The 14,306-nt window shown below is 28.6% G+C and overlaps 2 protein-coding genes across 5 annotated transcripts in view; one reads left to right on the forward strand and one right to left on the reverse strand.

Annotated features, from left to right (window-relative positions):
• LOC106786107 (tubulin-specific chaperone D) overlaps nt 1-5,264 on the reverse strand; it is a 5,847-nt gene extending 583 nt beyond the window's left edge. The window contains exons 1-17 of the mRNA XM_014747150.1: nt 4,673-5,264; nt 4,405-4,583; nt 3,934-4,072; nt 3,675-3,861; nt 3,377-3,596; nt 3,138-3,286; nt 2,828-3,057; nt 2,568-2,707; nt 2,382-2,487; nt 2,118-2,295; nt 1,876-2,034; nt 1,585-1,788; nt 1,348-1,512; nt 1,087-1,211; nt 856-1,010; nt 567-765; nt 163-465 (exon numbers count right to left, since the gene is read on the reverse strand). Of these exons, the coding sequence (XP_014602636.1) occupies nt 163-465; nt 567-765; nt 856-1,010; nt 1,087-1,211; nt 1,348-1,512; nt 1,585-1,788; nt 1,876-2,034; nt 2,118-2,295; nt 2,382-2,487; nt 2,568-2,707; nt 2,828-3,057; nt 3,138-3,286; nt 3,377-3,596; nt 3,675-3,861; nt 3,934-4,072; nt 4,405-4,583; nt 4,673-5,014 (3,180 nt within the window). The 5' untranslated portion in view covers nt 5,015-5,264. The remainder of the gene's footprint in view (nt 1-162; nt 466-566; nt 766-855; nt 1,011-1,086; nt 1,212-1,347; nt 1,513-1,584; nt 1,789-1,875; nt 2,035-2,117; nt 2,296-2,381; nt 2,488-2,567; nt 2,708-2,827; nt 3,058-3,137; nt 3,287-3,376; nt 3,597-3,674; nt 3,862-3,933; nt 4,073-4,404; nt 4,584-4,672) is intronic.
• Nucleotides 5,265-5,768: 504 nt separating this feature from the next.
• LOC106786102 (transcription factor SPT20 homolog) lies at nt 5,769-13,749 on the forward strand. 4 transcript variants are annotated; one of them, XM_014747133.1, is made up of 21 exons: nt 5,769-6,047; nt 7,578-7,688; nt 7,842-8,036; nt 8,163-8,281; nt 8,380-8,632; nt 8,727-8,939; nt 9,045-9,223; nt 9,342-9,551; nt 9,659-9,818; nt 9,908-9,967; nt 10,059-10,394; nt 10,467-10,626; nt 10,742-10,947; nt 11,086-11,233; nt 11,325-11,518; nt 11,641-11,778; nt 11,912-12,008; nt 12,165-12,241; nt 12,464-12,647; nt 12,725-12,894; nt 12,996-13,749. In XM_014747133.1, the coding sequence occupies exons 2-21, from the start codon at nt 7,641-7,643 to the stop codon at nt 13,176-13,178; spliced, it is 3,330 nt and encodes a 1,109-aa protein (XP_014602619.1). In that variant the 5' UTR covers nt 5,769-6,047; nt 7,578-7,640; the 3' UTR covers nt 13,179-13,749. The 4 variants fall into 4 exon arrangements, with proteins under 4 accessions (XP_014602619.1, XP_014602621.1, XP_014602622.1 ...); XM_014747135.1 differs by having other exon boundaries at nt 12,728-12,894; XM_014747134.1 differs by lacking the exon at nt 5,769-6,047 and adding an exon at nt 7,375-7,409.
• Nucleotides 13,750-14,306: the final 557 nt, after the last annotated feature.

Below are 14,306 nucleotides of genomic sequence, written 5' to 3' on the forward strand. Positions count from 1 at the left end.
ATATTAAATTAATAAATATAATATATTAGAAAATTAAATACGAAACGTCCGATTAATTTGATTACTTTATATTAAAAATCTAACATTTCATGATTATTAATTTAATAATAATAATATTTTAATTATATAAAAAAATAATTTTCCAACGATTCTTTAACATACCTGTAAAAGTTGACAAAAAACGTTGATGCTACTGATTAACAATTTTGTGCTAGTCGTATATTTTATTTCTTGTTTCAATAACAATAATATACGTTCCGGTATATCGCTGTTAGGATCATCTAAAATTATTTGTATACTGCCTGAACTTAATAATCTATCCAAAAATGCTAATATCGAAGTAATCATTCTTTCGTTCTTATGACTCTCTTCGAATATGATTAACATCTTGTCACATAAGTCTTTGAGACTTTTTTCATTTATTTCTTTTAAATAAGTGAACAAAGCCACGCTAGAATATTTCACCTATATATATACGATGAAAAAAAAAATATATATATATATATTAATTTATAATTTGTATAATTTATCTGAATTTTAATTAATGTATATTACAAAGTACTTACTAATGATTCGCTTAAGCCACCAACGCTGAATATAATTCCTCTTAAAAGACTCATAGTGTATGGTGGAAATTCCAACATTTTAATGAATCGTGGAAACGTTACAGATTCCATTCTCCATTCTATACTGTCTTTACACTCGCTCAAAGGAAATATATTTTTAAGTTCAGAATGATATGGTATATTTGGAAGCGAAGGTTCACTGATACATGTAAAAATGATGTACACATAAATTAATTATTATCCAATTATTAAATACAATAAATGTAAATTTTCAATATACAAAATTTACCTGTGAATCAGAGCACTGAAGACAATGCCAGCCTGGGCACGAATTCCATCTATTCTTTCAACAGCTTGTTGAGCGATGCCACTTATAATATTTGTCATTAACGATTCATTTAGTAAAGATAATAAATTAGCTTGGAGAATTAAATTAGTAAGAACCTTAAAATAAAATATATTTATTATTTTCATTGTGATACGAATAATGATATAGTAATCTAAAAATTACTAAACTTACATGCAAACCAGTCATAGCTGCTTCTCGTACCCAGGCACCTATATCACCACGACTGTCTATTGTATATTCTTTTAAAGCAAAAAGATAACAATTGTAAATTTGAGGAGCAAATAATTGCCATACGCCTGTAAAAATGAAATAACATTTGTTTAAATATATAAATAATATATACACATATATATATATATATATATACTTAATGCATAATAAGAATATAATCTATAATCAATCATTAATTAATTGTTTATTAAAGATACTAACCAGCTTCGTTAATATTTAATGTTTGTATTATCATAGTCAAAGAATGTAATGCTTCTTTCCTACTTTCTGCCCATTTTAATGTATTGTCAGATATGTGCGTACATTCAATCAATGCTTCTATAATATCCTTAACTCTAGTCTTTTTGATAAAAAGAGGAAAATGTCCTATCAAAATAAAAACTGTATATATCTGTTCGCTAAATATTTATTACTATTTAATAAATCTTATTATCTCACCTACTGCTTGTGCAAATCCTATTCTTACTACTTGACTATTAGATTTTAAATTATCTAAATAACGATTAACTACGGTATTATAAATAGCTGGATCCAGGTTGGCGTAATATTCGGTAAAAAAATCTGTATGCGCTTCAGCAGCTTTTAATTTGACCGCAGATACCTCGTGACTCAAACATTCTTCTAATAAATTCTGCCAATCGTCTGGGAACACATACAATCAAATTTAATGTCAATATCTTATTATTTACACAATTAATATATAAATATTTTATAAAAAAAAAGAAATACCAATAATATCGGTGTGATGAATAGGGAAATGAACGATTGAACATTTTTTAATAAATACTGCGCAAGCTTGTTTCATCAATTCTCCGCCAAGACCTTTAAATTGACCACGTTTTTGAAACGTACGTATTACATTTTTAATTTCATCCACAGCCGAGGATTCTAAAATATAAATATTTTCATTTATTTTCTAATCCAATTTATTGTATCGATTGATTATAATTTTAGTATGTTAAAAAATTAACCGATTATTGTTTCAATTTTTTTCTCGTAATGATTATACAAAGCTTCTAATATTTCTGCGATAGCTAATACCGCTCCGTGTCTAACGTTTAAATCAATTGAATTCAACATATCCAATAAATTTGGTATTACTGTTTCTATCATATATTGTGGATCTGCTGGTGTTAAATTAAACAAAGCCTGAAATAAAATAAACATTGCATTTCAAAGATAATATCAAAATAATTGTAACATGATTAAATTATAATTAATTCGTAATTAATTACTTTAGCCGATAATTCTCTAATTGCAGTATCCCAATGTGTGACTTTCCTTGAAACCAAATGCTCTATTAAAGGTTTGGTATATTCTTCGTATTGAGCAATGTGTACACTGAACAAAAATTAGATTATATTAAGTAACATAATTATAATTTATAAAATTGAAATTTTTGTTGTACATTAGAAAAATACCTTATTTTAAGAAATGCATGACTCCGTACGCCTACTTCAAAATAATCAGCTACCGTCAATATATCTATACCATGAGGAAAGTTTCCTTGTCTTCCAACATTTTCTTGAAATGCAGCAGAAGCTGCACGTCTACAGTTTATCTGTTCGATGTAAGATTATTCACAATTTTTGTTTTATTTATATTTCAAATTGATAATATTAAATATATACAATAATTAGTAATTGGTTAATAAACAATTCATTTACTATTATATATTTACCTCTCTGTCGAAACATGTTACAACTAATAGACTAGCTGCTATTTCTTTTACATAAGGTTGAAATACATCTGGATCATATGCTCTTGGAAAAGACCAACAAATGTAACACGCCGAATCTCGGATTAAATAACCAATCGAACCATAAGCTCTCGGTTCGTCAAAAACGAGTGCTTGAATTACCACAGGAATAACGTCGCTTAAACGATGAGGTAACAATAAACCACGTCTTCCTAAAATGTAAATGACATACACGTGTATTAATTATAACCAACATAAAATAAAGCACGCTATATAAATTTATTTATTTTACCTAATTCTGCCAATGCCAAACAACCACCGTGCCACGCTGAATCTGATTCACGTCCAGAAAATAAATTTAATACGAATCCAACTACATCGTCTGCCAAATCTACTGGTAACCGGGCTGTTATTCTACCAATACCTTTAGCGGCAGACCACCTATCGATAAAAAGTAAGAATTAAATTAATTGCATATTAATTAAAATAAACAATTAACAATATAATCGTTTGTATTATTCCTTTATATACCTGATAGTGATAGCTTTATCTCTAAGACCTTGAATTAAATGTTCGATAATATCCTCAATGGCTGGTGGTATTTCTTGATCTTCGTTATCGTTTATAATGTTCTCCTTATTTTCAATAATTTCTGTACCGTTGTTCTTACTTAAACTTGGCAACAAACTTATCGGTCTGTTCATTCTTTGATATCTCCAAGAAGCTAATTTGGTTCTTAATAATACAAAACCTAAATTTAATTAAATGTTGTAGAATTATTGAAGAAAAGAATTCTATAATAACGCATAGAATTTACAAATATTCTTACCGATGCGTTGTACAACTTTCATACCAAATTTTCTAATTAAATCTGCCGGATTATTACTCAATTGTAATTTTAATATTTTCTCAAAAAGCATCGTACTGTACGGCCGTACATCTTCTCGCGCACTGTGTTTTAATATCGATGCTATTACAGCCAAAGGCCCGTGTCGTAACGAATCATTTTCAACCGACTAAAATAAATATAAATCAAATTCTAAATTACTAAACACTAATAAACATTAAATTGTTAATAGTTATTTTACCTTTAAACACCATGTTATCATTTCTTCGAGATACAATTTTTTGACGTCCGATCGGGTCAAGAAATTTGCTATTAAAAATACTGCTGCTACTGCACATGCATCCTTCGATAAACAATATAATTTGCATACTTTCATAATCCTAAGAAAAAATATATAATAGTATATTTATAAATTCATTGATAACAACTATTATAAAATCTTACATCATTGTTTGCACATTTCAACATTTAAACAAAAATCTCTAACATCTATCAAGTAATATTATTTTACTTATAAATGTAATTATATATTTGTTAATAACATTAAGTATTTATATTATAAATAAAAATACAGGTTACGTGTTCTTAATAGAAACATAACAGTAATTCAGATTTGAGTTACATGATAATCAATGTATTAAATACTACGCATACAATAAATATACTAAATTATAGAAATAAAGAGAACTATAATATTCAAAAGTACAATTACCTAACCATGATTGTTTGTTCCGGATCAATAGTATCAGATGTTTCTAAACGAGATAATGGAAATGGTATTTTAGAAATAATGGATAACCATATTAATAAAACGTATCTTGTTTCCCATGTGTCGACGTCATTTGGATCTTGTTTTTCTAATAAACGTAGAACAGGTAACAAATCTGCAACCTTATAAAAATAACAATTATTTAATTAAATATAATTTATCATGAAGAGAAAGGTTCAATATGCATAACTGTATTGATAAAAAATAATACCTCGTGAGGAAGATAGGTAACAATTTTTTTGTAAGTCTTAACAGACATAATAATAAATAGATACTTAAAAGCATTATGTTTCATACTTTCGGTAGAATTATCATCTCTGATAATTGACAGTAAAGAATCTAAAATACTTTCAAGATACGGATCAAGAAGTTGACGTTGATCTTGATACTGCGACAATATGAAATTAAACCGATCTCTGTTTCTTTCTGTTAAACTTGAAGATAAATCGGTTCTTTTGATATCCTTAATTAATTCGTTAACCTCATCAACTTCTTTAAAAGCACTAAAACCACAACCTATACTTTCTGGATCTGGACAATCATTTAGCACCATTTTGGTTAGATATTTATATATTTTCTTTAATATCTATTTTTTTTCTATTTAACTTTTGTTTAATTTATTTCATTAAACACGAAATCAAGATGATCATCCCTTATATATTTATAATATATATATTAAATATTATCACGCATATCAGATATACTTAATAATTATTATTGCGCACACAACCGGTTGTATGAAAACAAAAACACGTTTTGACAGATCGACAAATATCTCTTCGATAGAAATAATAAAAGGAGTTTATTTAAGATTTATTTTCATAGAATTGAATATAAACTTCAATTGAATTGTAAACCGGTCTTCTTACACGTCATAGATTATTTAATACTGATAAAGGACATTCGCATCAACAAATAGATGAGGAGATAAATCTACGCTGATGCCATCTACAGCAAATCGATGGTACTAGTTTTAAATTTCCAAAGAATTTAATTAAAAATTCGTCCTATTTTCATCCTTCTACTTTTCACTGTTATACTTAAACGGGATTTAAAAAAGTATATAAATTTTTTATTTGAAAATTAAATTTTAATTTTTTATAGATGTCACTAACGGTAATTTTGTCGAAAAATAAACAATGCCATTGGACGAAAATTAAACTTTATCAATGTTCGACCAATCACGATGAAAGTTTCAAATAAGAAAATTCGCAAAATCAAATATGAATATAGTCATGTAGATGTATGTATATATATATATAGATATATATAGCATGTTTCCAATGCGCATGTGAATTGGATGCGTAGTCTAGAGAAATGTGGTCAATTTCCCAGTCTGTGCCTCTGTGGTGTTTGTATAATAGGTTACATACTATATCCGAATATGACATTTGTAATTTGTAAATATTATTTATTTTATCCAAACAATTTCACTTAGGTGTCTGAACTGATTATTAAATATTACGATTCACCGAAGAAAGTGTGTGTTATTTATTAGTTAATGTGAGGTTATGATAAGAAAATTGACTCGCGTTACATCCTGTGTCCAATGTTTACTATTAAACAATTTTTAAAGAACTTTAAAGGTAAATCATTCTTCAATATATTATATATATATACGAATAGATTTTATCCTCTTATTTATTATTTTAAATTCACCTAACCTCCTATTTAGTGTGACTGCTTGTTTTGACATTTAGTTAGATTCGAACTATCCATCAGAGAGATGATAATTCAAAATGATTTCTATGATTTTATAATTTAAATGCATTTCTAAGAATTCTCTTTTTAATTTTTCATTAATTTTTTTACCATAACTAAAATGACCATGACTTTTATTATTTTCCTTATAATAATATATAATTTATCAGTTAATATTTCATAATCTCATAAAGATAAAATGTACCATTGCAAAAGTGTCACACAAATAAATAAAGAAATAAAATAACTATTAATAATTAATTATTTAATATTTTCGTCATATCTAAAAACTAAAATTTCACTTGTAATAATATGAGATATATGTGGTAAAGACAGAGATAACAACAATTATTAATATAATTATGTTCATTCAAAATTCTACTCTTATATACGCATTTTTCATGGTGATTTAATGCATGAAAAAACTAAATTAGATTTATTCAAATAATAATAATAATAATGATAAATACTTAAAAGAAAAAGAAAATCTTTTACATATGTTATTTATTAACATGACTACTTGTTTTTGTTTTATATGGTCATTTAAAAATACACAGTCAAAATAAAAATGGAGTAATGACAAGTTTGTAAAAATATTTTTTTTTGTATACAATTAAAATATATGCAATTGAAAAGAAAAAGAACGAATTTGAAATTAGCCGAACACGTTTGTTATTTTTTATGCTTGCACATTTGAATAATATTTGTTTACAATAGTAATTTTTTAAATAATACCCTACATATTGATAAATATGTTTTTTTTTGTTTTTTATACAGGGTGTCCGAGGTTTTTCCTACTAAACGACGTCAGCATATTCTATGTAGAAAAATAAGAAAAAGAAATGTTACATAAACACAGGTCATTTAAAGCTTTAAAAAAAAGTTATGACACAAATTATAAATCATCAAATGTTTTATTCAAAATACCGACTGCCTAAATGAATGCAAGTCTGATGCCGCTTTAAAATGAAATAAACCTGTTTCACATATTTGTGAATGCACATTCGAACAACACTGAGCGACAGGATACTCTTCTACCAGGAAATATCTACGTTATTACATTCATACAACAACCATAGTATTTCCATCGTGCAAATCATACATGTACTGAATGTCTGTATACTCTTGGTTTGAAAATATTTTGAACAAATCGATTGATAATATTCCATAAGAAAACTTAAAAGAAACTAATATTTGCTGAGTCACAGCTTGGAAATAGTAATCATCATAAATAAGCATAAGAAAAGGTGAACATATTTAACTGGAAATTTAATAATAATCTTATTGTTGAGTAAATGCTAATATTTGTGCATAGAATATTCTGACACAATTTGGCTGGAGAAATCTTAGACACCCTGTATATATATGTATACTATATTTTTGCATATGTATATAGTTTTAATATATCTTTTCAGAATGTGATGGGGTATTGTCGTACCAGATATGACATTAAGTGGATTTAACATTGATAAACTACAATGATTGGTGCACCTAGTAGTTTAGAAGATGCGTGTCGGCAGGCCCAGGTTAAAGAATTTATAAATTCTTTCGACATACTTTTTAATTTTCTCTCTCTATTACACACACACACACACATTTTCTCTTTATCTTTATCTCTATTTCACATTCCTTATGAATTCCATTAAATTTGATAGTGATATATGATATTGTGAATATAGGAAATGATAAATCATGTATCAAGATATTGGCAAAATGTACAGGGGCAAGGTTCTGTAAATTTAACGACAGATAAATTGTTTACGTCGCAGAAAAAAGAATATGCCCATTCTAAGCATAGTATTCAAGCTAAATTAACAAGGCTTTATATAGAGGAATTATCTAAATTTCCTCATGCAACACCCGACTCAGTTCTGGTATGTCTTTTTAATTTTTTAACAACGACAAAAAATAAATCATTGATGATATATATTCAATTTTATGTATGTTATGTTTACAAATTATTAAATATTTGATTTTTACTTTATGCAACGATTATACAGAACAATTTAGAAAATGAATGTGATCTTTTGGGACGGCTAGTGCAAAGAGAAAGTTTGCACACATTAATTGTTAATTTATATGCTGGAAATAAAGGATACTCATTAGGTGTTAGAAATAGGTATGTTATATATATATTGTTTATATAAATATAAATATATATTATATTATATTATATCTAATAATTTATATATATTAAAATAAAAATAATGTTCACAGTTCTGACAAGGGAAATCAGTACGAGAAAAATTCTTTACTTTCTGAAACTCAACTGATGGGTTATGAACAGGGTGAACTGCTTTCATGCATAGACAATGGTCAGTTGCCTGCAATGCTAGCAGAGCAGCTAGAAACTAGCCATTCACATTTATTCTACGATGGTTGCATAATAGCCGAAGTTCGAGATTATCGTAAATCATTTACTCATAATAAACCCGAAGTTCATCATGTACTTCTTAAACCTACGACGCAGGTAGATAAAAATAATTCACAAAAGAGAGAAAATCATATATTAAATGAAAAATTAAATGAAAAATATCTAATCGTATTATATTTAAACGAATTAGAGTGTACTTTCGGACGTATCAACTTTAACGAGCGGTGGAGATTGGAGTCATGAGGAAAGATTGATGCTGGAATCACAATTGGTAGCAGCTACACAAGGACCTTTATGTTTGGATCCAAATCCTGTTCCTAGTATAGCTACAACTCGTCTCAGGCAATCTAAAGCCCTTCTTACAGATCATCAATTAATGCGTCAAGCCAAAAAGTTTTCTCAGGTATTAATATAACACAATTCATAATATCATCATTATGAAAAATATTAAATTAACTTATTCAATCGATACAATCCTTATATATATATTATTTATAATTAATTACAGGTTACGGTTAATCGTAAAAGGAAATTAGAACAACTGGCACAACCGGACGGTTTAACAATACAAGATTTAATGCAAAAATTACGTGCTAAAAGAGGAACACCGACTAGTACTGCCTGTCCGACTCCTTCCCTTGTAAATCCTCCTCTTCTTGCCCCGAGTTCACCGATTGATGTTTTAAGGTAATTAATAATATTTTTATTATTTAATTTTACCATTCGATTAAATAATTTCTATTTATAAATTTAATTATATACAAAAATTAAAAATTATATTATGCTTTTATATTTTATTAAATAGATTTGCGAAAGCATATGAGAGACCGCGAGAAACAAAAGACTGTCTGCCACAAGTTATAGAAGAGTATATATTAGAAACTAACGGGAACCAAGGTGAAGTAGATCACATAAAGCTTTCAATTTTGCAAAGACCTTCTAATTCTGAGTACCTGGGAGAGCTTTATATGGATAAGAATCACCGAGAAGGAGAAAAAAATGGGTCTGCTTGTCGGTAAGTTATTATTATTATTATTATTATTTTATAAATACTAAACATATGAAGATTTTAATACGAATAAATGAATTCAATGCCTATCTTTTTTGTTTCTTTATCTATAGGTTTACATTAGGTACAAGAGCTTTAGCAAATCATTACATCCAACAATTTACAGAAATATTTACTGAAGAAGGTAGGAAAAATGTTCGAATAAAACATATAGTACCAGGACAAACGCCTAGAGTTACATGTACTCCTGGCATGCAACGAGCGCATCAACAGGTTTTATTATGTTTTCAATATTAAATATTATTTAATTAAAATATTAAATTTTAATGATCTGAAAATTTATAATGATATTATTTTTGTAGGCACAGAAGGTCGCGTTGGCCCAACACTTACAACAAGCGCAATCCCAACATGCAGCTCAGGTTTCTTAAATATCTTTTTTGTATATAACATTATATGTAATATTAATCTAAAATGGATATTTATTATACAAATGAAATTGATTTATTTTAGATCTTGTCCCGAGCACAAGGACAATTGAATACTTTAGCTGGTCACGTAGCATCGATGAAAGCCATGACCGAAGCTACCACATCGGTGCAAAATAATTTGGGAAACATGGATATCACAAATGTGCCTCAAGTTATTGCACAAAACGATACTGCTACTTTGAATACTGGACAACCTTTATCCAATGGAGGATGTACGCCATCTGGTTCTATACAAATTGACACATCTACAATGTCGGTGACTGACAATAACTCGTGCAATAGCTCTGGAATATTAGTTTTTCAACAAAAAGCTGCTACTGCTGTCAATAATACATCGTCTGCTAATGTTTCCGTTTTGGTAAGATGCCTGAAAAATAATAAATCATTTGATGTATTTATTAATGAAACTTTATTATATATTTTTTTACAGCAAGCTCAATTGCAAGCGGGTACTCAAGGTTGTATAAATGAAACGGTTAATCAGAATCAGAGTGAAATATCTTTTAAAAAGCATACGACTAATCCAGCTATAAGTGCCCTCGTTACTTCTCTTATGAATTCTGCCCAACAATTTCAACAACAAGCTGCAGGTATATTTGACATTTCTTTTTTTTCTTTTCTTTTCTTTTCTTTTTTTTTTTTTTTCGGAACAAATATAATTCTCTTTGATGACCTGTATAAATATTTGATACTTCCATCGTATAGCCAATGCCGCAGCAGCTGCTATGAATAATAATGCACAGACTACAAATAAATCAAGTAATGCAGCTATTCTTAGTTTACTAAATAGCAGTCCAGCTAATATAGGACAACAGAAAGGTCAACCACGAAGGATCTCTTTAAATGCTTCCATCCCATCAAGGGTTATTAGTCATGGCAATGTTATTAATGTTCCCAGTACTACCGGTCAGGTATCTAAAATAAATTATATACAAAAAGGAAAAAAAGAAAACAAAAAAATACTAATATCAATAAAATTAATGTGAGTTAATATTTTGATCAAAAAGAAAATTATAAAATGCAAATTAATTAGCCTCGCATTATTTTAGGTAAGAGTTAGTTTGAGTTCTGCACTAACAGGACAGCTAGCTTGTAAGCAGCAGCCAGTAAAAGCAACAGCTGTGAGATTAGCTAGGGTACAAGATCCCACTTCGACTCTCGGTTTCTCGATGCCAGGACTCTCAGCTTTGCTTGCTGGTATGAAAAGTAATTCTAATTAATTTAATATATATATATACGAACACAGACATGCACATATATATATATATAATTTTTTATTATTATATAGGAACACCATCTGCAGATAATCCAATTCCTGGTTTCAATTCTCCTTCGCCATTACTTGAACGCATAACTGCTTCTTCCAGTCAAAGTACTCAACCAGCAAGTCCGATGACTAGTCCACCGCCTGCCAATGTTAATCTGCAAGGTGTTAATCTCACCAGTTTACCTAATTCTATTAATGGACTTCAAAATGTTCAGGTATTAATTAACATCTTATATTATTTTTATTTTATATGGGTAACAAATATATATAAATATATATATATATATAATATTACTATGAATTTACTCTTTTTTTTTTTTTTTTATATATGTAATAGGTATCATTCCCTGGCTTATCACAACCCATCACAATGTCATTAAATGTGTCTGCAACAACAGGTTCAGTAACACCTACAGGTGTCATTGTATCTTTGCCTATATCATCTGCGACTAATACTTGTACTACAGTTTCCAGCGTTAGTTAACATTTTTTATACACGTATACATATGTATATATTTATATATGTATATATATGTATGTATATATATATATATATATATTTATTACAAAATGTTTATCTTTCAACATCAATAATCAATTAATTTCAGATGATTGCTGCTACTGTTGTAACGACTGCCATCGCTGGAAGTACACCGACTGTAGTAATCGCGAATTCTGCTAATACTCATTTATCATTGCCAATCGGTATAAGTTATTTATAAATCATATTTCATACAGAGCTCATTAGTATTAGAGGAAAAAAAAAAACAGAATTAGAATTTATAATAAAAAAATAATATAATAATTAATTATTAAATCACAAAATTTAAATATTTATATCATTTATATAATATGTTTCAGCCCAAATTATACCATCGGGGGTAAAAGGTTTATCTCAACAAAATATACGTAGCACCAATACAGTGACTTTGTCACAGGTATTGTATAATTATTCTATAACAACTGTTTGAACTACCAGTGGTTTTTAGAATAATCATGTCGACAAATGCCAAGCAGTACGAGCATGCATCAATTGTACATTGCATTTCAATAATATTGCACTTTTTGATAAGAAACCTGAATAGTACTTGGTACTCAAATGATTAAAATAATATAAATGTATTATAATTAATTCGCATGTATATAATATTAATTTGTAGGGTGGGCAAGCAATTCAGCTTATCGGATCTCAAAGGCCTCGACTTAATCATATGGCTCGTCAAGTACAACCGAATCAAGTTAAATCGACTGTTTTACCAAATCAATTAGTAACAGTAGCTAAAACGGTAACAGCAAGTCAGTTGATATTATCTGGCAACAAGCAAGTGCTAACTCCTATAATGGGTAAGTCGAATTATAAAAATAGAGAGACAAATATTTTATTTTTTCTATTATGTGTGTGTGTATTCTATTTTTGTTAGCAGCCACCAAACCTGTGCTTATGGCGTCTCAAACAACGCCTTCTTCCCAAATAGTACCTGCAAACAAACAAACGTTACTCACTAAATCTTTGCATGCTAGAGTTTCGACAGGACAATGTAGCCAACAACAAACGCAAAGTCTTGGAATAACAACGCTATCTCAACAGCAAGTACGTATACGTGTACGGATTATTTATTATAAATAAAATAATTATTTATAATAATCTTAACACACCACGTTTATTAATTTTGTGTTATATCAAATCTTTAGTTACAGAGAACGGTGGTAAAGCCCGTACAATTACAACAATTGCAACAATGTTTAGCTGCTCAGCATAAAGTGGCTGTTGCTGCAGCTGCCAGTTCGCAAAATAGGACACAAATCGAAAATCAGAGAAATTCTGCTGCCGCTGCTGCTGCTGCTGCATCGACTCCTGGAGACGATGCTGTTTGAAAATGTTGAAAAAGAAAAAAAAAGAAAAATATTAACATTTTCTTCTGTTACATTTAATAATTGAAGCCCACCTTAGCAGAAACATAATGAGGAGATGGTTGACGATAGCACAGTTGATACCATTTAGTCATGTATATATAACTTCCATGTTACGCATAGAGTTACAATGGTTCGTTTCAAGTTCGTTTCAAGAATTTTATATGGGAATAAAAAAACATTGTTTGTGCTTTGTATAAACGGAAAAGAAGCCCCCACCGCCCTCCTAAAATATAAGAACTTCATCAATCAGGCATCACATTAATCATGTATAATAATAATAATAATAATTACGATGATATTCTCGTTCCCTTTAAGAGAGAATGCGATGTAATAATTTTTTTACTACTACAAACGCATTAATTTTTTTTTTCTCTCTCTCTCTCTCTATCTCTCTCTCTTTCTCTCTCTCTCTCTCTCTCTCTCTCTCTCTCGAAATGTGGCTTTTTAAGGAAGGTTTCAATTATTGTATATATATATAACTTATACATACAATATATGATTCGTTTTATATTAAAAGGAAAAAAGAAAAGAAAAGAAAAGAAAAAAAAAAAAAATGACGCAATAAATATTTCCTTTTTATTGATCTTTACCCTTTTTCATACCATTCTGCATTTATGACGAATAAATCATTTTTTAAATGGTAAAACTTAAAAACCGTAGCAACGAGACAGCAGTATGGTTTTGATTTTGATCGTAACGACATATGTATGCTCTGAAATGAAAAAAATATTATCCGCATGATATAATTTGTTATAATAATGTCGTAAAGAAAACATTAGTAAAACGTCAGTGTTATACGATGTATGAGAAAAACACCGCCACACGATTAAAAATAAGCTTGATCTGTTGTATACTTCGATCTATCCCACATGCCGTGCCTACATGTTATATTTTTCACTATAGAAACTTTTACCGATTCCTTACAAACTTGTATATAAAACATTTTATTTAATTATGTGACGATAAACAAAACTATAATGTATAAATTAAATTATTTCTATATATATATATATATAAATAAGATATAAAACCACATTGGAAATAATATTTCATTAACAACGAAGATTCTCAAAGATCTCTGTTAATTCT

The sequence above is a fragment of the Polistes canadensis genome, unplaced genomic scaffold (genome assembly GCF_001313835.1).
Source record: "Polistes canadensis isolate GaletaPanama2010 unplaced genomic scaffold, ASM131383v1 scaffold_65, whole genome shotgun sequence".
In the NCBI taxonomy this organism is placed as follows: domain Eukaryota; kingdom Metazoa; phylum Arthropoda; class Insecta; order Hymenoptera; family Vespidae; genus Polistes; species Polistes canadensis.